Raw genomic sequence first — 27974 nt, forward strand, 5'->3', positions numbered from 1 at the left:
GCGATAACCCAGGAAGGAAACGGCTCGTTTGGAAAACACACATTTCTCAGCCTTAATGTCCAGGTCATGCTCCAGCAGTCGCCCAAGTACCTTGCGCACCAGGGACACATGCGAGAGGCGCGTGTGGCGGAATAGATCAGGATATCATCAATATACACCACCACACCCTGCCCGTGCAGGTCCTTGAGAATCTCGTCTACAAAGGATTGAAAGACGGCTGGAGCATTCTTTAACCCATACGGCATGACGAGGTACTCATAGTGGCCTGATGTGGTACTAAACGCGGTTTTCCACTCATCTCCCTCCCGAATACGCACCAGATCATACGCATTGTGAAAAAACGCACTCCGTGAAATGATTCAACCGCCGTAGCAATGAGAGGTAGCGGGTAACTAAACTCCACTGTGATGGAATTGAGACCTCGATAATCAATGCACAGACGCCTCCTTTTTCTTCACAAAAAAGAAACTCAAGGAGGCGGGTGACATGGAGGGCCAAATGTACCCCTGTCTCAGAGATTCCGTGACATATGTCTCCATAGCCAGCGTCTCCTCCTGTGACAATGGGTACACGTGACTCCTGGGAAGTGCAGCATTTCCTGGAGGTTTATCATGCAATCCCCTCGTCGATGAGGTGGTAATTTAGTCGCCCTCTTCTTACAGAAGGCTATAGCCAAATCGGCATATTCTGAGGGAATACGCACAGTGGAAACCTGGTCTGGACTCTCCACCGACGTGGCACCGATGGAAACTCCTACACACCTACCTGAACACTCCTCTGACCACCCCTGGAGAGCCCCCTGTTTCCATGAAAACCTGGGATTGTGACTTGCCAGCCAGGGAACCCCCAGTACCACCGGAAACGCAGGTGAATCGATAAGGAAGAGACTAATCCGCTCCCTATGATCCCCCTGCGTTACCATGTCCAGTGGAACCGTGGCCTCCCTGACCAGCCCTGACCCTAACGGTCGGCTATCTAAGGAGTGCACGGGGAAGGGAGGATCTATCGGCTCCAGCGGAACCCCCAACCTACGGGCGAGTCCGCGATCCATAAAGTTCCCAGCTGCGCCTGAATCGACTAGCGCCTCATTACCAGCTTAAATAGCCCTAATCAAAGCCAAACTAGAAACAGATGAAACCAATAAGAACAAACCAACTGAAAAGGGAAAAGGGGATCGGTGGCAGCTAGTAGACCGGTGACGACGACCGCCGAGCGCCGACCGAACAGGAAGAGGAACCGCCTTCGGTGGGATTCGTGACAATGATAATGTTTTTATCTCCCAAATGATGCAGAGAAATCTTAGTACTTCTCACCCTGGGACACAGACACAAGTCAAGTAGTTGACTTTAATGATTGCATGTTTTTTTTTATCATAGGCAGTTGACAAAAAAGTAATTCGTTCTGATTGTCAAACTAACTGTCTAAGCCTAGTTCTGGAATAAAAAACACTTCTCCTCATTAAGAAAAAAAATTCATAAATGCGAATTTCGTCTTGAGGGCGTGGTTTGATATGGGTGTTTGCTATATCGTTTGCTATATCGTATTCTGGAAGTTATCATTGTTTGTTCCTCTTCACTCACCGTAGTTGCGATATATCCCAAAACAGCCATCGTACTATGACTTTGGCTAAAGAAATAAAATCTGTTTGATGCTAACATTATCTCATGAATGTGAGGATGTTTGAGTTGGAAAAACACAAGCTGTTTATAAAGAACAGGTCCCGTTCTTTCAACATTACATTGGCGACAATGTCTTGTATGCATTGTTGTCTCGTGTAAAGAAGTCAGAGGTGCTGCGTGCTAATGTAGTTCTGCTATCTGTAAAGAAATGGCCAGACTGTAGGTTGATTCTGTTGCTACGATTGGTTAGCGCACAGCTGTTTTTCCGTTCACCCGTATTGCATACTCTGATCATTCATATGGGTGTTGTCAGCTGTTCCATGTTAGTGGGCAAGTGGGCATAATTGTGGACATGACTGAAATCCAAACCCTATCCTCAAATGTACAAGGACACTGGCAAATCTCAGTTTTGAAAAATACTGACTTTATAACAAATGTATCCTGTTGGCACTAGAATAGATGTTTCTGACTAATATTGATGCCACATCGGCCGTTTTCAATCAGAGAAGTTGTTTTTTGGGTTCAGCTCCTCTTTAAACTGTATGGGAAAGCAACCAGATGAACACTGTCAAAAGCCAAGTAGGTTTTATTTATGGTCAAATCTGGAGTGTTAAGGGCTTTTTACACCTGAAATACTAAATGAGTCAGCAATCCACTTTTCCTTATGGAAATCCCCTTTTCCTATTATCTGCATGTTCACTCAGCAATATACAGTACGTCTAGTATCTTCCCAGTGTTATTCCACAATGTTAGCCTACATAAACCTACTTAGATAAAACAACAGAGGTACATTAAAAGTGTATCATGGATCCATGTGTTGAGTTTCATAACCGTACCTCCTTCTAAAGTGAATGCTTATAGCTTGCTCCTAATGAATATTCCTGAAACTGCAATTTAGTAAGAAATTACATTTATTCCATGTTGCAGCTTTGTAAAAACATAATCAGATTAACTGATAGAATCAAGAAAACACGTTTTGATTAATTTTATTTTTCAGGGACCCCATGGATTCCCTGGACCAAAGGTAAATCCAAACAAGACAATTGAAAAGACAGCTTGCTTTTGCTTTTATTAATAATGCATGCATGCCCCACATTCAAATGTTAAAAGTAGTTTTTGTACCATCATCTTTGAAATGCAAGAGAAAGGCCATAATGTATTATTCCAGCCCAGGTGCAATTTAGATTTTGGCCACTAGATGGCATCAGTGCATGTGCAAACTTTTAGACTGATCCAATGAACCATTGTATTTATGTTCAAAATGTTGTATCTAGACTGCCCAAATGTGCCTAATTTGTTTATTAATAACTTTTCATGTTCAAAATTGTGCACTCTCCTCAAACAATAGCATGGTATTATTTCACTGTGATAGCTACTGTAAATTGGACAGTGCAGTTAGATTAACAAGAATTTTAAGTTTTCTGCCAATATCAGATATGTCTATGTCCTGGGAAATGTTCTTGTTACTTACAACCTCATGCTAATCACATTAGCCTACGTTAGCTCAACCGTCCCGTGGAAGGGACACCGATCCTTATTAATACCTTATTATACCTTTCCTTGTTAGGTACTGATATGTACAGTATACCATGCTGCAAATTCCAATGTTCTGCCCAGAAATTTGGGCTGTTTGTTGGGTGAATACAAAGTTTCCACCATATTGATTTCAATAATTCAGTTGTATAAGATCAGCCACTGGTTTGAGGGGGGTGGGCAGGAATTAGGCATGTTTTGCATATTTAAACTTGGCCCAAGCCCAAATCTTTCCACTCCAATCAGTTTTTTGTAATTCTACCCAAAAATTTGTCTGGAGAAAATTATATTTGGAACATTAGTTGAATTTCTTTTTTTTTTTTTTAACCTTTATTTTATCAGGGAGCCCCATTGAGACCAAGGACTCTTTCTAGGGAGCCCTGCATGAAAACAATTTATACAATTTACAACAGTTAAACATACAACGTAATAAAAGCATAACATGCTACAATCAATTTAAGAAGGAAACACATTCCTCAACAATGTGGTCCTCCATTAACAAATCCAACTGCCCTAGAGGCACCAAAGCAGCAAGGTGTGGAGAGCTCTGCAGTTATTACAGTGCATTCGGAAAGTATTCAGACCCCTTGACTTTTTCCAAATGTTATGTTACAGCCTTATTCTAAAATGTATTAAATTAATTATGTTCCTCATCAATCTTCACACAATAGCTCATAATGAGAAAGCGAAAACAGGTTTTTAGAATTTTATTTACATAAGTATTCAGACCCCTTGCTATGAGATTCGAAATTGAGCTCAGGTGCATTCTGTTTCCATTGTTCATCCTAGAGATGTTTTTAAAATTTGATTGAGGTCCACTTGTGGTAAATTCAATTGATTGGACATGATTTGGAAAGATATACACCTGTCTATATAAGGTCCAACAGTTGACAGTGCATGTCAAAGCAAAAACCAAGCTATGAGGTCGAAGGAATTGTCCGTAGAGCTCCAAGAGAGGATTGTGTCGAGGCACAGATCTGGGGAAGGGTACCAAAACATTTCTGCACCATTGAAAGTCCCCAAGAACACAGTGGCCTCCATCATTCTTAAATGGAAGAAGTTTGGAGCCACCAAGACTCTTCCTAGAGCTGGCCGCCCGGCCAAAATGAACAATCGGGGGAGAAGGACCTTGATCAGGGAGTTGACCAAGAACACAATAGTCACTCTGACAGAGCTCCAGTTCTTCTGTGGAGATGGGAGAACCTTCCAGAAGGACAACCATCTCCAATCAGACCGTTATGGTGGAGAGGCCAGACAGAAGCCACTCCTCATTAAAAGGCACATGACAGCCCGCTTGGAGTTTGCCAAAAGGCACCTAAATCTGACAGAGCTCCAGAGTTCCTCTGTGGAGATGGGAGAACCTTGCCAAAAGGCACCTAAAGACTCTCAGACAATGAGAAACAAGATTGTGTGGGGATGTTTTTCAGGGGCAGGGAATGGGAAACTAGTCATGATGGTGGGAAAGATGAACAGAGCAAAGTACAGGCAGATCCTTGATGAAAACCTGCTCCAGAGCACGCAGGACCTCAGACTGGTGCGAAGGTTCACCCTCCAACAGGACAACGACCCTAAGCACACAGCCAAGAAAATGCAGGAGTGGCTTGAGTGGCCCAGCCAGAGCCCGGACTTGAACCCGATTGAACATCTCTTTTAGAGACCTGAAAATAGCTGTGCAGCAACGCTCCCCATCCATCCTGACAGGGCTTGAGAGAAGAATGGGAGAAACTCCCCAAATACAGGTGTGCCAAGCTTGTAGCCCCATACCCACGAAGACTCGAGGATGTAATCGCTGCTTCAACAAAGTACTGACTAAAGGGTCTGAATACTTATGTAAATGTCATGTTTCCGTTTTATTTTTGTTATGCATTTGCAAAAATTTCAAAAATTCTGGTTTTGCTTTGTCGTTATGGGGTATTGTGTGTAGATCAATGAGGGGGGAAAAAACTATTTAAACAATTTTAGAATAAGGCTGTAACCTAACAAAATGTTGAAACGGTCAAGGGGTCTGAATACTTTCTGAATGCTCTGTATGTGTCTACTGATTTCTGTCCATCAATGTATTTCACATCCCCTGCTCCTAAGCTTTGCCACTCTTCTTGCATTTAGGGGGAGGCTGGGAATCATGGTCTGAAGGGAGTGCGCGGGGGGTCAGGGTACAAGGGGGACAGAGGACCCCTGGGCCTCCCCGTAAGTACAACACAGTCCTCCATCCTGTGAAGTAATCTCACCACCCCAACCTTGTCCTCCATTTTCCACCCCAAAACCTTCTCATCTGCTTTCAGCTCCTGATCTACTTCCTGCTCTTTGTATGCCTTCCTGCACAGCATATATTTATATGTCTCTTTTGTGTCTGTGTCAGTTTGTCTGTCTGTCTCCTCCTGTGTTCGTCTTTCTCTCTCTCATTCGCCTGCTTGTGCCGATAACATTTCAACCTCCCTGTGACGTTTTGTTGTATTTCCCCAATGTCTCAATAACGACGTTCAACAATGTGTCCGTTTCACTGTGTTCATCTCTTGTACTAATCCCGCCTTGTTCATGTCACTCATACCTCCATAACGGCACAGGGAGCCTCCGGCTTGGACGGCAAGCCAGGAATTAGGGTGAGTTTCATGTGACCCAGCTTCACCTCCCTAATCCCTCCACATGTATCCTGGAACCTATTTTTGAAAGCCTCCATCCACTGAATGGATATTCTGTTCCGCTATCTTTATAGACAAGAAAAGGTTATGTATACTGCTTTAATTCAATATTGAAAATGGAATTGCCCTCTTTTAAAGCCAACACCAATATTCAGAATGGCTTTCAATCTTAAAAGTTCAAAGCCCCCAGTTGCAGGAACAAGAGCGATAACTGCACTGAGTATACCAAACATTAGGAATACCTTCCTAATATTGAGTTGTACTCCCCTTTTGCCCTCAGAACAGCCTCAATTCATTGGGGCATGGACTCTACCAAGTGTTGAAAATTTTCAACAGGGATGCTAGCCCATGTTGACTCCAATGCTTTCCACAGTTGTGTCAGGTTGGCTGGATGTTCTTTGGGTGGTGGACCATTCTTGATACACACGGAAAACTGTTGAGCGTGAAAAACCTCAGCAGTGTTGCAATTGTTGACACAAACCAGTGCGCCTGGCACCTACTACCATACCCCCATTCAAAAGCACTTAAATATTTTGTCTTGCCCATTCACCCTCTAAATGGTACACATACACAATCCACGTCTCAATTGTCTCAAAGCTTAAAATGATTCTTTAACCTGTGTCCTCTATTTCATCTACACTGATTTCAAGTGGATTTAACAAGTTACATCAATAAGAGATCATAGCTTTCACCTGGATTCACCTGGTCAGTCTATGTCATGGAAAGAGCAGGTGTTCGTAATGTTTTGTATACTCAGTGTATAATGACAGCAGGCATTTCAAGGTTCTTGATTGTCTGTCGATGAGTGTGCCATTAACACAGCATTAACACTCACTCATACATTATTTGATGTTCGTGTCCAGTGCATGAGAACAAGCAGTTGCTCTGTGTTATCAACTTGAATCATCCAATATAATATTGCATTTTGTCAAGCTGCAAAATACAATGCCCTATGTTCATTATTTGGAATGTGAAATTGGAGCTCACATTTCGGGTGGACCATAATCAACATTATGGTACATTATATGGGAATGTAGCCTGACCAAAGTGTGGTCTTACCTGAGGGTATTTCTTACCCTTGTCTCCACCTCTCTACAGGGTATGGACGGGCCTGGGGGTCCCTCCGGTCCAGCCGGGCCAAAGGGGGACATAGTAAGTGTGTGATATATGATATTTGCAGAGTTAGCTACCACAATAACTTTGATAGCCTTTTGGTAGATGTGTGTTATTAAAATGTGATGCCTATTTGTGCTTGTGTCAGGGTGAGAGAGGAGCTGCAGGTGAACCCGGGCCAAGGGGGCCTTATGGACTTCATGTAAGTGTGCTCTGATAAAATCAAAAACCCCAGCCAACACGCCAATACAGTCCAAATAACAAACACAATCTTAATATCAGTCTCTCAAGTACATAACTAACTTAAGAATTTTTCATTTGGTGACAGAATTTGGCATTTACAAGAACTAACTTGAAATAGAATTTGACATTGTTTCAATACAATACAATTTGGTATTGTTTCAATACAATTCAATTATAGTTTCATGTATCTGAAAAGACTCTTACTTTATTCTGTGTTTACTTTTAGGGAGCGGCTGGAACACCTGGCCTTGATGTGAGTGAGGCAGTTCTGTCAGATTGTGATATCTGTAATTCCTATATCCCAAACTGTTTTTTATTCATTTCTTCTTCAAGATGAGAGTAATTTCATTTCACCATGAAAGTACGCAAGTATGCACTGTATCAAAGTACATACTGCAAATATACTGGATGTGTAAGGCTGTCAAAAGTACACACATTTTCCCCATAATGCTCTCTCTGTATCCCCTTATGTTCTCTCTGTATCTCTTTTACTGTCCCCCTCTCTATTTCCTCCTCTGTTCATCCTCTTGCTTTTCTAGGGAGTGTAACATTGTCATAGAGGGAACTGAACCTCCTTGGATGTTCTATCTATACTGTTCCTAGATCAGGTCTTATCAGATACACTACCCAGGACACCAGTATTGAACTAGAGTTGTATCTTAAGGGGAGAGACAGGCGACCTGGGGGAAAGAGGAGAAAAGGTAGACCTAGATATGCTACCTTAGGGAATGAATATCACCCCCATAATGTTAGAAGAACTGGTGTCAATGGACAATGAGGGAAAGGAACTAAGCCTTGTAACTACAAAGTGGATTCAACAGTGAATACATATTGAAAATGTTATGTAACTTTAACTGAGTGGAGTGGACATATGATATTTGACATAGCTCGAGTGAAATTCATTGGGTTATTGATGACAAATTATAGGTCTCAGGATACTTTCATAGTAATAATGTGCTGTAGAAATTTGTATGAGCATTTGTATGAGTCATTATGAGGGTCATACCTACTGTACATATGTTAAATTAGATGAAAGTCCAATTAACTCTTAATTCCATTATCAATTCTCTCACATCAACTTTTGTTATCCACCATTGAATAATTTGTCATCTCATTTATCAAAACCATTTGAATTAAATCACATTTTGATGCCTCCGAAAACTGTGATTGAAATATATTGTAATATATATACTTACAGTGCCTTCGGAAAGTTTTCAGATCCATTTAATTTCTCTACATTTTGTTAAGTTACAGCCTTATTCTAAAATTGATTAAATAGTTTTTAGTTTCCTCATCAATTTATACACAATACCCAATACCCATGACACATTTTTGCTAATTTATTACAAATAAAAAAACAAAAAAATATAATTTACATAAGTATTCAGACCCTTTACCCAGTACCCAGTACTCTGCAGATCCTCTCAAGCTCTGTCAGGTTAGATGGGGAGCGTTGCTGCACAGCTATTTTCAGGTCTCTCCAGAGATGTTAGATCGGGTTCAAGTCCGGGCTCTGGCTGGGCCACTCAAGGACATTCAGAGCCTTGTCCTGAAGCAACTCCTGCATTTTCTTGGCTGTGTGCTTAGGGTCGTTGTCCTGTTGGAAGGTGAACTTCGCCCCAGCATGAGGTCCTGAGCGCTCTGGAGCAGGTTTTCATCAAGGATCTCTCTGTGCTTTGCTCCGTTCATCTTTGCCTCGATCCTGTCACCCAGTCCCTGCCGCTGAAAAATATCCCCACAGCATGATGCTGCCCCCACCTGTGATGTGGTGAGGTTGGACCCAGGTGCAGAGAAGAGATCAGACAACAAAAGGGAAATCATAATGAGTAAATAGGACACACCTGAGTGTCGTTAATGTTTCTAGGATGTCTCTGCGCTCTCCGGTGTTAAGTGGAACCATGACGGTAGCCCCCCCCCCCCACCCTTCTAGGAGCGGCTCCATCCGCAGAGCCAGGGTGACCACCACATAGTTGGTTGAAGTCCCGAACAAGTCCCGGATCCAGGATGTCCCGGGCAGGCACCCTCGCCCGCATCCTCGGGGCCGTAGCCCTCCCAGTCCACAAGGTACTGCAGGGTACCTCGGACCCGACGAGCCTTCAACAGATGCCAGACAGTGTTGGCCGGGCGATCATCAACAAGTCGAGGGGGCGGAAGGTCAGGTTTGGGGGGAGAAAAGGGACTGGTCCTTACCAGCTTGAGACGGGAGACATGGAAGGATGGACAGACCCTTATAGACCTGGAAAGCTGGAGATGATAGGTGACCGGGTTGATGCGACTCAGGATCCTGAATGATCCTATGTAGCGTGGAGCGAGCTTCCCGCGAGTCCATCTTTCAGGGAAGATCACAGGTGGACAGCCACACCTGTTGACCCGGTCGGAGGAGCCGAAGAGGCCTTCGGTGCCGGTTTGCCTGGTGATGGTGTCAGGCAGAACAGCGGTGCCCCCGCTTTGACCTCTTGTTCAGGAAACGGGGGGGGGGGGGGGGGGGGGCAAATCCGAACTGACACTCGAACGGTCGACAGTCCAATGAACGAGTTTGGCAGTGTGTTGTGAGCATACTCTGCCCAGACTAGGAACTTGCTCCAGTTGCTGGCCTGGGCTGAGATGAAACAGCGGAGGAACTTCTCCAGTCCTGGTTGGCCCTCTCTGTTTGCCCATTCGACTATGGATCCCATGAACCCCAAGGGGAGACTGACGCCCCCAACAGGGAGCAGAAGGCTTTCCATTACCATGTGACGAACTGGGGCCCATGAACGGAGATAAAGTCAAGGGGAAGTCTGTGTAGTTGAAAGACATGGGTAATCATGAGATCAGCGGTCTCCTTCGTTGAGGGCAACTTGGGTAAGGCGATGAAATGGGCTGCCTTGGAAAACCGATCGATGACCACCAGGATAATGGTAAGCCCTTGGGATGGGGGTAACCGTGTGGTAAAATCTATGGACAGGTGGGACCAGGGCCGGCTGCTGTGAAAGGACCGCCCTTGCTCCGGTGTCCGAGGCGTCCACCTCTACCACAAAGGGACAGTTACGATCAAGATGGACGAGGATGGGTCTGGTGGTGAAATGTCCCTTCAGTCCCCTGAATGCCCTGTCAGCCTCAGGTGTTCAGCAAAAACAGTTCTGGGACTTGCGGGTTATGGCTGTGAATGGTGCTGCCACCGCACCAAAGTTGCGTATAAAACGTCTGTAAAGATTGGCAAACCCGAAGAACCGCTGGACTTGTTCGAGTGAGGCAGGAAGGGGCCAGTCGGTGACGGCCCTCACCTTTACAGGGTCCATTCGGATGCCGGCGGTAGAGATAATGTGGCCCAGGAAAGAAACGTGGGATACATGGAACTCAACCTTCTCTATCTTGATGTATAGTTGACTTTGCAGGAGGTGTTTCAGGACTTGGCGGCCGTGCAGGATGTGTTTCGTAATGGTCTTGAAGAAGATCAGGATGTCGTTGAGGTAAACAAAGATGGAACGGTTCAACATATCCCTAAGCGTGTCATTGACCAATGCTTGGAAGACTGCCGGTGAGTTTGATGATCCGAAGGGCATGACTAAACACTTATAGAGGCCACTCAGGGTGTAAAGGCTGTCAGGGTGTCTTCCATTTATTTCCCTCCCTGATTCTCACCAGATTGTAAGTGTTGCGGAGGTCCAGTTTGGTGAAGAATTGAGCCCCATGGGCCAACTCCAAGGAGTAGGGGGTAACGATCCTTAATCGTAATCCTGTTCAGCCTTCTGTAATCGATGCAGGGACACAGACCTTCATCCTTCTTTCCCATGAAGAAGAAGCCTGCACCAGCTGGGGATGTAGAGGAGCGAATGAAACCTGCCTGCGACTCCCGGATGTAATTGTCCATGAATGCTGCTTCGGGGGTCGATAGGGAGTACAGGCGGCCTTGGGGAGGGGTGGGGCCGGGTAGGAGTTCTATGGCACAGTCGTACGGATGATGAGGATAGAGGGTGGCGGATTCCCTCTTACTGGAGCCCTTCCAGAGGTCGAAGTCCAGTGGTACCCTAGGATAAGGTGGTTCTCGGGAGCAGTGATCAAAAGAAAACTAAGTGAGTGGTTTACCCCAACCTGCAGTAGAATGGGCTTGGTCTGATTTTCCACCTGGCCGGAGCCGATGGGGCATCCATCGAGGGCTTGAATCTGCAGAGGGATGGGACATTTCACGCAGGGGATTTGTAATTCTCTGGCAAAGTCTTGGTCAATGAAATTATCCGTGGAGTCCACGAAGGCTTGAATGTGATGCTGATGGTTGTCCCAATGGAGGGTTGCAGGTAATGTCAGCCGGTGACTGGGTAGCTGGGGTGTTACTGGACAGCTCGTCAGGGTCTCCCCTTGTCCTGACGAGCCCCGGCGTTTCCTGTCAACTCTGGGCATGTAGAATGGAGAATGGCCGATACCTCCGCAGTAGAGGCAGCAGCTGTCGCGCATGGGCCTGTGTTAGGGGAATTTCATAATTTCTTTATGTGCTCATTAATTAAAATCACTCTGTCTGTTTCTAAGAATTTGTAAGATTCTTATTAGCATAACATAGACAGGGACCAGTCTTATTAAAATTAGATAATAGTATTAATTCTCGGAGCGCGCTCCCATTGAACCACAAACAACAGTTTATATACAAAATATGACGTCATTGGTTACAGAATGAAGCTCCTCCTCTTGACCAAGACAAAACAGGTTCAAAAGTTCATTCCAACTCACCAGCGCACACACATGACACACAATATAACTAGATTAACTCCTGAAGTTTCACCATAATTTATTACCACTTTAGCAGACAGCTCAAGATAATGGAAGACCTAGGGAGTCACTCGCTGCCTTATCTAAACATCCCAGGGCTAAGTTGAGTCGGTTCAACCATAGGTTCAACCATAGGCTTACTTAATAACCCACAGCCCATACCTCTCCAACTAAGTTGGAATGGTGTTTATTATGTTTTAATTACTCCTTGTTCATGCTACATAATCCCTTCCTTATGAATTGACATTATTAATCAGATATAATAATACAGGGTAGAGTTCAATTAATTTTAGTTTTATCTAAATGTAGACATTGTTTAGCCATTATTCATAAAATTCCTAACAGCCTGTCACGTTACTGTGGGCTCAGATGTGTGTGTCCCAGCTGCCTGGGCTCCTCAATGCTGTGCTCGGGGGTTTGGGGTGCTCTGAAAACCGGGATACGGGGGTGGTGTCAAAAAGGCACTGTCAAACATGTTCTCGGATGCGGTTGTCAACCCTGATGGCCAGCATTATCAGGGACTCGAGGTCTTCTCCCAGTTCTCGAGCAACCAGTTCATCCTTGGAGTTAGACAGACCCTGGTGGAAAGCGGTGACCAGTGCCTCAGTATTCCACCCACTCTCGGCGGCAAGGGTGCGGAACTCAATGGAAAAGTCAACCACTGGTCTGGCCCCTTGGCGGAGGTTGAACAGTCAGCTTGCCGCTTCTCGTCCGCTGACTGGGTGGTTGTAGACTCATCGCAGCTCGGCAGTGAAGGCTAATATGGAGCTGCAGGATAGTGGCTGCAGTTCCCACACCTCCGTTGCCCATGCCAGGGCCTTGCCCAAGAGTAAAGAGATGATGTAGGCGATCATGGCCGATCAGTGTGGAAAGAGGAGGACTGTAGCACAAATAACAGAGATCCCTGAGTGAGGACCCCCTTGCATCCTCCCGGGTGGCCGTCATACCACTCTGGGCCTGCGATCTTGGGTTCCCGTTGCAGGTTCCCTGAAGGAACTACAGTGATGCCTGTAGCACTGGGCAATGAGACTTGGGCATTGGCTCCTCCTGGGTTAGGGATGGGCCATGGTTGGAGGGAATCAGTAAGTGCCCAGAAGGTCTCGCTGCTGACCCAGCAGTGCTCCTTGTTGGGGTATAGCATTCTGGATCTGGTTGATCTCTGCTGGGTATATGTCTTGACAGAAGCTTGCTGTGACGTGGTGAGGTTGGACCTAGGTGCAGAGAAGAGACCAGACGAGGAATCAGTGGTTAATAAGGATAAACATAATACTTTACTGAGAAACGGTAGCCACAGGATAACAATACCTTTGAAAAACAATAAACACTAAGTCTCGAAAACTCACTCAGGAAATTAATGCATACGGTAAACAATTCAAGCTTCTGCAAAGGACAAAAGAAAACACACCTCTTTTCACAGGGAAATCAGCCTGAGTAAATAGGACACACCTGAGTGTCGTTAATGTCTCTAGGACGGTCTCTGCACTCTCTGGTGACAGGTGGAACCATGACACCACCATGCTTCACCGTAGGGATGGTGCCAGGTGTTCCCTAGAAGTGTCCCTTGACATTCAGGCCAAAGAGTTCAATCTTGGTTTCATCAGACCAGATAATCTTGTTCATCATGTTCTGAGAGTCTTTAGGTGCCTTTCGGCAAACTCCAAGCAGTCTGTCATTTGCCTTTTACTGAGGAGTGGCTTCTGTCTGGCTACTCTACCATAAAGACCTGATTGCTGGTGTGCTGCAGAGATGGTTGTCCTTCTGGAAGGTTCTCCCATCTCCAAAGAGGAACTCTGGAGCGCTGTCAGAGTGACCATCGCGTTGTTGGTCACCTACCTAACCAAGGCCCTTCTCCCCCGATTGCTCAGTTTTGCCGGACGGCCAGCTCTTGGAAGTCTTGGTGCCTCCAAACTTCTTCCATTTAAGAATTATGGAGGTCACTGTTCTTGGGGACCTTAAATGCTGCAGAAATGTTTTGGTACCCTTCCCTAGATCTGTGCCTCGACACAATCCTGTCTTGGAGCTCTATGGAAAATTCATTCGACCTCATGGCTTGGTTTTTGCTCTGACTAGCACTGTGTCATAACTCTCCTGTGAAGATCTGAAGGATCAGGTTGCAGTGGGTCTGCTCTACAGTGCCTTCTCTCTCTCCCGCAGAGGGACGAGGTCCCCACGTTGGAATGGCTATCACTCTAGAGACCAAAACATGCCGGGTGAAGCTGGTATGTGAAGTGTTTCAAACTACAACTCTACCAAAGGACAAGACCAGAGAATGTGGAGGTCATTCCCACGCTGAAATGGTAAAGAAATCTACAAACTAAAGACTAATTATTTAGGTTGCAGCTGTTTAAATACTTTAGTCTGGTAAACACATCTGATCTAAGAACATTTCCGAATGGTACTCTGAAGTATCCATATACAACAACTACAACGGACTTTGATCTTTGGTGGACAAACCAGAGGATTTCTGTCGACTGACTATCCAGCAGAAGGACCGGCGATCGCAGTGGGACAACCAAGACGTACACTCGTAAATATGTCAATTGCATATCTAAAATCCAAATGAGCGGTTGTTAGGGTGCTAAATGTCCATATTTACGATGAAGTATTCAACTGTATGTATGTAGTGAATCCACTGAGTTTCCCGCTCTTGAACTGTCCCCACCCCTTTCCTTTCTCTACCAAGCCATCATATCTGCTTAGCCCACTAGGGACTTTTATATCATGTCAGTAACCAATGTATGACCTATTGTGTGTTTGTTTATGTAATTCTGTGATTGATTAAGTTAGTTTGTAAATAAATGTGTAGTGTGACTGTAATCGATAAGATATGAAAATACCTGAAGAGTTATATTCGGGAAATTTAAACTCTACAAACAAAGTTTTACATGGTGCCCCGACTTCCTAGTTAATTAAAGTTACATGATTAGTTTAATCGCATAATTCAATTACACATAGAGAATTGATTTGATAATATAGAGCCTTCACATTTAATGATAGTCAACGCTACGACAACTGTCAACTGTGGGACCTTATATAGACAGGTGTGTGCCTTTCCAAATCATGTCCAATCAATTATATTTACTCTCAGCTCAATTTCGAGTCTCATAGCAAAGGGTCTGAATACTTATGTAAATAAGTTATTTCTGTTATTTTTTATTAATACATTTGCAAAAATGTATAAAAACCTGTTTTTGCTTTGACATTATGGGGTGTGTAGATTGCTAAGGATTTTAACAAAATGTGGAAAAAGTTAAGTGTTCTGAATACTTTCCGAAGGCACTGTACGTTCACTTTATAAGAAGCTGAACTAAATTAAACTAAACGTGAAATGAAAGGTTGTCCATTGACAAAAGGCAGGTGTAACTCATCTTTCTATTGGTTTTCTGCAGTTTCCAAACATGAGCATAACCCTTCTAACATCCCATGTTGTGTTCTTTGGCCTGTTGTTGACCTGGCCCTTTTAAATGGCCTGTAACATTGAGTCAGTATACTGCTTTATTGTTATGATGAGTGTCAATTCTTCCCAATGAAACTGTATCCCTTTTTTTGCCTACACCAGGGATTGGCAACTTCAGTCCTGATTGGTGTCACATCAATCAGGTCCCAAGGAGTGGAGTTGCTCATCTCTGGCCTACACACTACAAACAATGCATCCTGTATTTTTTCACTATAATGCTGCCACACATTCTTTGGCAAATATGAATAACTAAATTTGCATTTTCCATGTTCACTAAGCTTCCTCTATGGTATTATAAAAAATATCATTCTGATTTTGTTTTCAACATTTCTTCAGACCTAATGCATTATGAAACCTTATCTTATGGTTTAATCTAGTCTAAGTCTGTGTTTACCAAGGCCACACTAACTCTGGCAATATGGGTATTTCCATGATTCATGGTTGAGAAATTGTCTATTGTAAATCAATTCAGGAAACTTTCATTCACTATATGAATTGAAAATAAAAAATTCTTACTGAAAATAATGGTCAAATATTCAGAGAAATAAATTGAATTTCAATTAACTTTCTAAATAGACTCACTGGAAATTAAACAGACCTCAAACCTGATTTTGCACTTTTTCAGTGGACTGTGAAAAGGGATACAGTTTTGCTGTTTCTTGTTGGGGGAATGGGGTGTCTTCTGTGCCTCTGGAGGTGTTTTCCCTGCTACTCTTTCTCTTCCCTTGTGCCCTTTTAAGTCCCAAGTGACCAGCTCTCTCCTCTGCTCATTCCCGCTCTTCCTATTCCAAGGAATGTTCTGGACTTCCCACTTCCTGTCCCTAGTACTTCTCCTATTTAGAATTGACTACAGTATGTCTTCCCGTACTCTATAAGCAATAGCTTCACTTTTAATATCTTCCCCTTAATTTGCAGTGTCATGCTAATGTTTTGAGTTGATGATTCTGACCATTATGAACCATTGTGCAACTGTGGTCCTTGTGTGGATTAATCTATTTGGAAGGAATACATGTATATTTTTGTAATTTAGGTTTCTTTGGGATTTTTCAAATCCCTTTTGTAACCAGGTAGTTGTGTGGAACCAGGTAGATGTGTAGAATTTTTAAAAATGAATACCAGGAAGTACAAATTATTAACATATAAATACCAGGGGAAACAGTACCGTAGAATAACGTACAACCGAAAGTATGACCTTCACGGAGATCTCTCCTTTATGGAGATGTAGGATTTTATGATACACAGCAGGGAAATAATCCTGCTGCAACAGGAAATGTGAAATATTATGGGGATTATAATTAATGGCCATTTTTGTAGGGGTTTATACATTTTTTGTAAGGGAAAATCAAGTCTGAAATTTCAAAGTGGAAATTACAAACTTCAGAAGCCTTTTTAAATATCAAAGTTTAAATAGTTTTCAATTTCCTGAATTGCAGGAAAGTTTTTCTGCAACAGTGTGATCAGATTAAGATCCTACATCTGTATGATGTTTAAATTGGCCTTGCTATATCCTAATACCCAGGAAAAAACTGTTCATATGAGAGGCAGTTTAGCCAACAATGTGTTTTGTGAAATTCTGCAAACAGTGAGTTATGCACAGCGACATTATAGTAAAGGTTCAGTTTCATCTTCTAATGTGATTAGCTATATGAGATTTTCAAATTGTGTATCAAATGCAAAAAAAAACAAAGCACCACAAATGTTCATTCCCATTGGACTCAGAATATTCACCCGTCTTCTATGAGCGTAAAAAATTATTGACCTGACCAAACCATTGTATCCACAGGGGGAGAAGGGAAAGAAGGGCAAAAAAGGGCCTAAGGGGGAGAAAGGAGAACAGGGTGCCCCTGGATTAGATGCACCCTGCCCATTGGTATGTTCCAAGCTATGAGCGATGTAAGACAGTGGACCCCCAAAAAGGAGGAGCCCCCCTAGCTAACTTTGCACCTAGCTGCTGTGAAAAATTCCTGAAAAAGCTTAATATCATGGTCCTGTTGGCCAGTGCTAAGACCTGGGCAAAGGACCAGATATTCCATTGACTCAATTATTGGATGATGGGCTGGATCTAGGTGTCTGTAGGTCACAAGGTGGCTCCTTCTTTCCCATCAATCTTATCCCCTTAGCTGGGGGATGCATGGGGTGTTCTGTCCTCATCTTTCCAAGTAACACTCCCCGGTCATCTTTACGAACAGGGGTTCCGGGGCTTTAAGGGTGAAAAGGGAGAGCCAGGGCAGCCTGGTCTGGATGCCCCGTGCCAATTGGTACAGTATTCCTCTTTTCTTCTACCTCTCCAATGCATGGCTTTAGCATGATTGGACTCACCCACCCACTCATCCACCAACTCCCACTACAAATGACCACCAGCTCACATTCTAAATCTCCTCCAGGTTTTCAGACATGTATTGTCTCTTTTAGTGCCATAAAGGCTACCACAACAAAAACACACTCCTTCCTGACCATCTAACTGCAAGCAGCTCTTCTTAGATACATACCAGATACAGACCTACTGTAAATCTGCAATGGAATGCCACTGTACGTAAATGTAAAGCAGTGGATCTCTTGTATTCTCCCTTGAGATGTATCCTTCTAACTGGATCCCCCTCCCAACTAATTTTTCAATAAGTGTACAGGGACTCTTTCCTAGAAACAATACCCTTCCTTAAATGGATCGCTTCCACATTTCTTTAACATACCCAGTTCCAAAACGGATTCTAACCATGGCAAGCTAAAGTCTTAGTTCCATCAGTTTTCATCTTTACTGACGAGTTTCCGTGCAATGGCAGTATGGACCTTACCTCTCCTATCTTTACCCCCCTCTCCCCCTTCCATATTTGTACCAATTGGGCACACCATGACAAAGGAGGGAAGATGTGAAATCAGTTATTGCCCTAGACATTTCCAATGCCAGATAAGTGTTCTTATCTTGTGTGATTTCTGAGATGTCGTTAATGAATGGTATGTAATGCATGGAACTGAGGATTGCTTTTGTGCCAAGGGTCCTTTATGAGTTAGTATATCAAGCTAGATTAAATGTATGTCATGTGTTGATATATGTTGATATATTAACTCATAAAGGACCCTTGGCACAAAAGCAATCATCAGTTCCATGCATTACATACCATTCATTAACGACATCTCAGAAATCACACAAGATAAGAACACTTATATATTTTTCTCATCACTGAACAAATTACACTTCAACAGTGTTGATATGTTTGCTATATGCTTACAGTTTCACATTTGTTTAGGACTATAGACCCTGTACAATGGTATATTGATTATTCATAACTTTGGATACATTTTGAATAAATAACTAAATATAAACCTAAAGGAGGACCATATCATTACATGATGAGATTCATTTTACTTTATATAACCTGCATGAGTGAGAATTCATTGAAATGTTTAAAAACATGATCAAACCTGAGCATGGCATTACATTTTCCCATTAGAATTTGATTGAAGACAAGTCAATTAAACATGCAATAACTAAATTACAATTAAATAAAACATAAGTGCTATGATAAATGTATCACCAGATTTTTTAATAAATAGATTGATTCATGTACTATGCTCTGGAATAGTACAATAGTACACTCTGGTTTGAAGTTGAACCTCTAATCTTCAATAGTATAATGTCTGTTAAAGGGATAGTTCAAGATTTTGGCAATGAAGCTCTTTATATTCTTTCCTAGAGTCAGGTGAACTCATGGATACCATTTTTATGTCTCTGATTTCAGTATGAAGGAAGTTAGAGCTAGTTTCGCAAGAAATGCTAACTAGTGGTAGCGCAATGACTGGAAGTCTACAGGAACAGCTAGTATGCTAGCTCCAGTCATTCCAGTCATTGTGCTAACACTAGTTAACAATTGCGTTAACGCTAGTTAGCAACTTCCTTTAAACTGCACGCAGAGACATTAAAATGTATATCCACGAGTTCATTTGACTTTCGGGAAGTAGATAAACGGGTTAATTGCCAAAATCCCAAACTATCCCTTTAATGTCTGTAAAGTAGTGTGCTTCATCTCTCCAGTGAAAGCCCTGTGTCTGTCAACCAAAGATCTTACATCACTGGGTTATATATATTATACCTATTGCAGCACAATATAGGACTTAAAAACTACTGCATATGAAACATTCCATCACAGACATCATCATATATTTGGGAATCCCAGTTTTTAAATAACAACACTATTTTTATACTTGGGACTTGTGCTGGAGATATGAGGTACACTCCTTCAAAGACCTTGTACCACATAATCACAGACTTAGAGGTACAACATCAAACAAACAGTTGTGAATATCGGTTTTGGGCAAAAGAAAGTCTGTTTCTGTCACAATTGTCTGTCACTGACTAGTCATTTATTTCCCTTTTCGCTCCCCTTACTAGGGCCCAGACGGACTACCAATACCTGGTTGTTGGCAGAAGGTAAGCATTATCTCGGTAATGTAATCCCTGTTAAATCCCAGTACACACACACACACACACACACACACACACACACACACACACACACACACACACACACACACACACACACACACACACACACACACACACACACACACACACACACACACACACACACACACACACACACACACACACACACACACACACACACACACACACACACACAGAGAGAGAGAGAGAAAGAGTTAACATCTGTGGGTGTGGATTTGAGCTTTACTCAGCCTTGGCCATAAGCATGTTTTTTTTATATTCGTCGGTTCACATAAATATGTGAGTGGTGTGTGAAATATCTACATTTTTCAGGGCAAAAAAGTGTCACTCCATGTCTCTCTCTTACCTCATCTCACTATATCTTTCTTTCTGTTGTTTTTCTTGCAGTGATCAATCTAAACTGAAAAGCATGGAGTTTGTAAATAATGCTTATTTTTGGGTATTTATAGTTTTTATAATGGAAAATATAAAATAAATAAATATACTGTACTGTATGTGTACAGTGAAAAAGAGCCAAGGTCCATCACTCCTAGCTGCTTCTACTAACCTCACTGTGTGGAACGTGTCACTCTCACATCAGCATCGTGGATTCCAGATCCTTGGCCAGCAGCAGAACTTGCACACACACAAAGGAGTTTAGTCCCAGACCTTGCATGACCAGAGTGCTTGGGCACAGATTGGAATGTCATGGCAAAATGTGATAAAAGGGGAGTAAGAAGGCTGAAAAGGAGGTTGTGAGAGCAGAGGATGAGGAAAAGGAGGCCTTGTAGGGATTTGGACTGGCTCTTAAAAGCTTGAGCTCTAAAGCTCACCATCCATTCATGCCATACTACCAGCTTAAAAGACTCAATTCCAACAAAACACCCTCCCCACTCCCAAAGAAGCATAAAGACTGTTCCATACTATATTTAGGCTATATGTATTGATGTACAGTACATATTGCATTGTTGTGTGGTTGAATTTTATGGCTTCAGCAAAACACTAACTGTCTGTCAGTCAATCTTACCTACTTAAAAAAGAAAACCCAGAGCTTTAGATTTGTGGTTTTATTTGCTCCTTTTTCTTTTAATGTTCCAAAGGGAGTCACGCCTTGGCTGCTGGCTTAAAAAGAATTCCCCAGGAATTCAATTTGGGTTGATTTTCTTTATTATGGTGAGATCTCCAATGAGTCAATAGATGCAGGTCTTCACCGATGCACTCGCGTGGGTCCCAGGGCGCGTTCCCTGCTGCCAGCAACCACTTGTTATTGGACTTCGAGGAGAGTGTGTGAGCTCACTGCACTGTGAACAGCCAATCGGAAATGGGCTAGGCTGACAAGGACTTCGGATTCAACGGACCTGTTTGGGATCCCTCCAAGTAGAGGAGACAGTGGGCCTCGGCAAGGAGCCTTCAATCATCTCTCCTGCCAATCACTGGTCTCCATGCCGATCAAGGAGAGTGTCTGCCTGTAACAATGTTACTGTCACAACACTACAAGGTAAAGAGGGTCAATGGAATTCTGCCTTTTTATTTGAAGTTTTACTCTTGTATTTACTTGTAATAATTGTGTATAACAGCCTTTGGTGCCTCAATATTTTGTTATTCATTCCTTTATCAGAAAAGTGCAACTTTTTATCCTGCTTTGAGTAATTGCAATGGTCTTTATTGCGGAATGGTAACCTCTTGTAAATTGTTAAAGTATAAACACCTACGTTGCGCACTGTTAATATATATTGAATGTTGATATTACTGGGTGTTAATATGGCATGTACATTATGGCTTCAAATGAACATCAGCTTCTGTGTAATACAAAGGGAATTTGTTTGTCGCAAAAATTGAAGTAATTTTTATGATTACACAGCATCAGATTTTACACTCATTTGAAGAAGCATACAGTATGTGTAAACACTGAGATATCTAACACTTGTTCATTGCTGGCCATTTAAGTGGAAAATATATAATGTGAGTTATGTGCTTCACTGCAAGTTTATTGTATCTTTACATTTAAATGCAGTAATATATCTGCAACAATAAGCTTTTTGTACATTTTGACCTGGTAATTCAGTATAGGTGAAAATGCCTTTTGGTAAAATCCATCATTTTTTGCTAGATAATTGTTGTTTTATCCAAATGTCAAGTGGCAATTTGCCTCAACTGGATCATGACTACAGCAACATGTAACCTTTTTTTAATTTCATTTCTCAAACAAAATGGAAATGGTAAAACAGTTAATTTCAGTTGAATGTGTAACCCAGAATCAGATATATTGCCATTTACATCACATTCCATAGCAATTTCTACAAAAAAGTGTATTTCTTTATTATATTCATTTTAAGGATGCCATAATCCTAACAATGCCCTTATTTATGCACAATGATTTTTGATGCTTAATGTTACTTGGAACAGTTAATGTAATATTATAAATTAATTACTACAATATGGGACGGTTTCCCAGACACAGATTAAGCCTAGTCCTGGACTAAAAAGAGCTTTCAATGGAGAATCTCTATTGAGCATACTTTTGAGTCCAGAACTAGGCTTAATCTGTGTCTGTGAAAACCGGACCTATATCGAATATATTGTTGTTGTGATAAGTTTGCCCACTCCACCCCAACCATACAGGGATATCGATGTCACAAAGTAAATAGTATGCTAGTGAATAATAGATCATGGTCTTATTCTTCAACTTTAATTGTTTGAAAAAGCTGTAGAGAGTATTCACTATCCATGACAACTATAAGACAACAGAGTTTAAAAAAATTTTTTTTAATGTAACAGTTTAAATCATTTTTGTGCATATACCTTTTATTTATCTGACTATTTTAAGTGGTACATTATTTATTTTAGTATTTTCTTAAAACAGTCATTCCTTATTAAAAGGGGGTAGCTTTTGAAGGTCCTGATACCCGTTGTTTATTTACAATGCTAGTTCAAATCCAATTTTGCAGGCCTTACCTTGGCATTAAATGTTTCTTATTTCAAGTTATGTATGTCATAAGAAAAGTATTCATGAGACAAGACAGTATTGATGGGCTTGGCTAAAATGTTGTTTGTCCATGACAAGCTGCATAAATAAGATGATATTGTTCTTTCTCTATTTCTCTCTTTGTATTGAATGTAGTTTGTTGTATGTGGATTTTAAATAAGCAGTTTAATATGTGCTCATTTGACAAGTGCAAATTATATGTTGGTTGATGTGTGCAGCATCACAATGCAGCTTAATAACAGTTTAATAACAGGACAAACAGGACAAATGTTAATAAATTTGATCCTTCATTTACATTTACATTTAAGTCATTTAGCAGACGCTCTTATCCAGAGCGACTTACAAATTGGTGCATTCACCTTATGATATCCAGTGGAACAACCACTTTACAATAGTGCATCTAACTCTTTTAAGGGGGGAGGGGTTAGAAGGACTACTTTATCCTATCCTAGGTATTCCTTAAAGAGGTGGGGTTTCAGGTGTCTCCGGAAGGTGGTGATTGACTCCGCTGACCTGGCGTCGTGAGGGAGTTTGTTCCACCATTGGGGTGCCAGAGCAGCGAACAGTTTTGACTGGGCTGAGCGGGAACTGTACTTCCTCAGAGGTAGGGAGGCGAGCAGGCCAGAGGTGGATGAACGCAGTGCCCTTGTTTGGGTGTAGGGCCTGATCAGAGCCTGAAGGTACGGAGGTGCCGTTCCCCTCACAGCTCCGTAGGCAAGCACCATGGTCTTGTAGCGGATGCGAGCTTCAACTGGAAGCCAGTGGAGAGAGCGGAGGAGCGGGGTGACGTGAGAGAACTTAGGAAAGTTGAACACCAGACGGGCTGCGGCGTTCTGGATGAGTTGTAGGGGTTTAATGGCACAGGCAGGGAGCCCAGCCAACAGCGAGTTGCAGTAATCCAGACGGGAGATGACAAGTGCCTGGATTAGGACCTGCGCCGCTTCCTGCGTGAGGCAGGGTCGTACTCTGCGAATGTTGTAGAGCATGAACCTACAGGAACGGGTCACCGCCTTGATGTTAGTTGAGAACGACAGGGTGTTGTCCAGGATCACGCCAAGGTTCTTAGCACTCTGGGAGGAGGACACAATGGAGTTGTCAACCGTGATGGCGAGATCATGGAACGGGCAGTCCTTCCCCGGGAGGAAGAGCAGCTCCGTCTTGCCGAGGTTCAGCTTGAGGTGGTGATCCGTCATCCACACTGATATGTCTGCCAGACATGCAGAGATGCGATTCACCACCTGGTTATCAGAGGGGGGAAAGGAGAAGATTAATTGTGTGTCGTCTGCATAGCAATGATAGGAGAGACCATGTGAGGATATGACAGAGCCAAGTGACTTGGTGTATAGCGAGAATAGGAGAGGGCCTAGAACAGAGCCCTGGGGGACACCAGTGGTGAGAGCACGTGGTGCGGAGACAGATTCTCGCCACGCCACCTGGTAGGAGCGACCTGTCAGGTAGGACGCAATCCAAGCGTGGGCCGCGCCGGAGATGCCCAGCTCGGAGAGGGTGGAGAGGAGGATCTGATGGTTCACAGTATCAAAGGCAGCCGATAGGTCTAGAAGGATGAGAGCAGAGGAGAGAGAGTTAGCTTTAGCAGTGCGGAGCGCCTCCGTGACACAGAGAAGAGCAGTCTCAGTTGAATGACTAGTCTTGAAACCTGACTGATTTGGATCAAGAAGGTCATTCTGAGAGAGATAGCAGGAGAGCTGGCCAAGGACGGCACGTTCAAGAGTTTTGGAGAGAAAAGAAAGAAGGGATACTGGTCTGTAGTTGTTGACATCGGAGGGATCGAGTGTAGGTTTTTTCAGAAGGGGTGCAACTCTCGCTCTCTTGAAGACGGAAGGGACGTAGCCAGCGGTCAAGGATGAGTTGATGAGCGAGGTGAGGTAAGGGAGAAGGTCTCCGGAAATGGTCTGGAGAAGAGAGGAGGGGATAGGGTCAAGCGGGCAGGTTGTTGGGCGGCCGGCCGTCACAAGACGCGAGATTTCATCTGGAGAGAGAGGGGAGAAAGAGGTCAAAGCACAGGGTAGGGCAGTGTGAGCAGAACCAGCGGTGTCGTTTGACTTAGCAAACGAGGATCGGATGTCGTCGACCTTCTTTTCAAAATGGTTGACGAAGTCATCAGCAGAGAGGGAGGAGGGGGGAGGAGGGGGAGGAGGATTCAGGAGGGAGGAGAAGGTGGCAAAGAGCTTCCTAGGGTTAGAGGCAGATGCTTGGAATTTAGAGTGGTAGAAATTGGCTTTAGCAGCAGAGACAGAAGAGGAGAATGTAGAGAGGAGGGAGTGAAAGGATGCCAGGTCCGCAGGGAGGCGAGTTTTCCTCCATTTCCGCTCGGCTGCCCGGAGCCCTGTTCTGTTCTGTTCTTCATGAAAAGTACCACTACCTTGGCTTAGAAAAATCACAAACATTTGTGATTTACAAGTCAATTTTGTTTTCAAACTTGTATAAATACTTTCTTGTTATCCATATTTTGAGGCTTGATTTGAATTGAGTTATTTTTGACTCAATTGCTGTTCACAAATAATTTGCTCTAATTTAATGGTGTGATAAAAAAAAATGTCTGTCATTTAATTTAAAACCTTTGTAACATTTTGTATTACGATGGTGCTGTGTCTTCAGTTAACATGCAGCTGATTCTTATTTTTTATCTTTGTTAAATGTATTAAGGGTCATTTGGTTGTAATACATTATCAAGTTACACAAATACATTTAAAGGCTGTCATAAACTGGGTGTTTCAACAGCCGTGGTATATCAGACCGTATACCATGGGTATGACAAAACATTTATTTTTACTGTTCTAATTACATGGTAACCAGTTTATAATAGCAATAAGGCACCTCAGGGGTTTGTGGTATATGGCCAATATACCACGTCTAAGGGCTGTATCCAGGCACTCCTAATACCTTTTTTTGCACTGTTGGTTAGCGCCTGTAAGTAAGCATTTCACTGTAAGGTCTACACCTGTTGTATTCGGCGCACGTGACAATTAAACGTTGATTTGATTTGATTACGTTGCGCATAAGAACAGCCCTTAGCCGTGGTATTTTGGCCATATACAGTGAGGGAAAAAAGTATTTGATCCCCTGCTGATTTTGTACGTTTGCCCACTGACAAAGAAATGATCAGTCTATAATTTTAATGGTAGGTTTATTTGAACAGTGAGAGACAGAATATCAACAAAAAAATCCAGAAAAACGCTTGTCAAAAATGTTATGAATTGATTTGCATTTTAATGAGGGAAATAAGTATTTGACCCCTCTGCAAAACATGACTTAGTACTTGGTGGCAAAACCCTTGTTGGCAATCACAGAGGTCAGACATTTCTTGTAGTTGGCCACCAGGTTTGCACACATCTCAGGAGGGATTTTGTCCCACTCCTCTTTGCAGATCTTCTTCAAGTCATTAAGGTTTCGAGGCTGACGTTTGGCAACTCGAACCTTCAGCTCCCTCCACAGATTTTCTATGGGATTAAGGTCTGGAGACTGGCTAGGCCACTCCAGGACCTTAATGTGCTTCTTCTTGAGCCACTCCTTTGTTGCCTTGGCCGTGTGTTTTGGGTCATTGTCATGCTGGAATACCCATCCACGACCCATTTTCAATACCCTGGCTGAGGGAAGGAGGTTTTCACCCAAGATTTGACGGTACATGGCCCCGTCCATCGTCCCTTTGATGCGGTGAAGTTGTCCTGTCCCTTTAGCAGAAAAACACCCCCAAAGCATAATGTTTCCACCTCCATGTTTGACGGTGGGGATGGTTTCTTGGGGTCATAGGCAGCATTCCTCCTCCTCCAAACACGGCAAGTTGGGTTGATGCCAAAGAACTCCATTTTGGTCTCATCTGACCACCACGTTCACCCAGTTGTCCTCTGAGTCATTCAGATGTTCATTGGCAAACTTCAGACGGGCATGTATATGTGCTTTCTTGAGCAGGGGGACCTTGCGGGCGCTGCAGGATTTCAGTCCTTCACGGCATAGTGTGTTACCAATTGTTTTCTTGATGACTATGGTCCCAGCTGCCTTGAGATCATTGACAAGATCCTCCTGTGTAGTTCTGGGCTGATTCCTCACCGTTCTCATGATCATTGCAACTCCACGAGGTGAGATCTTGCATGGAGCCCCAGGCTGAGGGAGATTGACAGTTCTTTTGTGTTTCTTCCATTTGCGAATAATCACAGAAACTGTTGTCACCTTCTCACCAAGCTGCTTGGCGATGGTCTTGTAGCCCATTCCAGCCTTGTGTAGGTCTACAATCTTGTCCCTGACATCCTTGGAGAGCTCTTTGGTCTTGGCCATGGTGGAGAGTTTGGAATCTGATTGATTGATTGCTTCTGTGGACAGGTATCTTTTATACAGGTAAGAAACTGAGATTAGGAGCACTCCCTTAAAGAGTGTGCTCCTAGTCTCCGTTCGTTACCTGTATGAAAGACACCTAGGAGCCAGAAATCTTTTTGATTGAGAAGGGGTCAAATACTTATTTCCCTCATTAAAATGCAAATCAATTTATAACATTTTTGACATGCATTTTTCTGGATATTTTTGTTGTTATTCTGTCTCTCACTGTTCAAATAAACCTACCATTAAAATTATAGACTGATAATTTCTTTGTCAGTGGGCAAACGTACAAAATCAGCAGGGGATCAAATACTTTTTTCCCTCACTGTACCACACCCCCTCGGGCCTTATTGCTTAAATATAGGGGGATCGTCACATAGTTGATACAAACTTTTTTAACCCACCAAGTACCAGGCATCCACTTTTCAACACCCAGATTTATTTTAATTTATATACTGACATTTCCTATAACATCCTCCTTACACTGTAGCCTATTGACCTCAGTGCAATAACGCAATCTAATAGAAGCCGGAAAAATACAAATACAACTTCAATTGAACATAGTTATCTAACAAATTAAATGTCATTTATGTTGTTGTTATTTGTCTATTCTGTATTTGTATCACAGATTGTTTTGCAAATGTACTACTTATTTAAATGTGCTATCAGATTATGAATTATTCTGCACACATTATCTCAAAACCATTTCATATGAATGTACTGTTGGAGCCAAATAAATGCAGTCTTTCAAATAACCTTTTAGTTTTCATTTACAGGACTTTCTTTTAAAGTCACTTCTGCCACTTCTTCTCTGAATATTAGGACTTCAACGGCTCTTCTTCTACGTCAGGGATTGGCAAGTGGGGCCACC

The 27974-nt window shown here is 42.9% G+C and overlaps 1 protein-coding gene across 1 annotated transcript in view; it reads left to right on the top strand.

Annotated features, from left to right (window-relative positions):
• LOC139534252 (collagen alpha-1(XXV) chain-like) overlaps nucleotides 1–22698 on the top strand; it is a 147744-nt gene extending 125046 nt beyond the window's left edge. The window contains exons 24-32 of the mRNA XM_071333253.1: nucleotides 2617–2643; nucleotides 5259–5339; nucleotides 5717–5752; nucleotides 6890–6943; nucleotides 7053–7106; nucleotides 7374–7400; nucleotides 17128–17214; nucleotides 19732–19770; nucleotides 20194–22698. Of these exons, the coding sequence (XP_071189354.1) occupies nucleotides 2617–2643; nucleotides 5259–5339; nucleotides 5717–5752; nucleotides 6890–6943; nucleotides 7053–7106; nucleotides 7374–7400; nucleotides 17128–17214; nucleotides 19732–19770; nucleotides 20194–20196 (408 nt within the window). The 3' untranslated portion in view covers nucleotides 20197–22698. The remainder of the gene's footprint in view (nucleotides 1–2616; nucleotides 2644–5258; nucleotides 5340–5716; nucleotides 5753–6889; nucleotides 6944–7052; nucleotides 7107–7373; nucleotides 7401–17127; nucleotides 17215–19731; nucleotides 19771–20193) is intronic.
• Nucleotides 22699–27974: the final 5276 nt, after the last annotated feature.

The sequence above is a fragment of the Salvelinus alpinus genome, chromosome 11 (assembly GCF_045679555.1).
Source record: "Salvelinus alpinus chromosome 11, SLU_Salpinus.1, whole genome shotgun sequence".
NCBI lineage: Eukaryota > Metazoa > Chordata > Actinopteri > Salmoniformes > Salmonidae > Salvelinus > Salvelinus alpinus.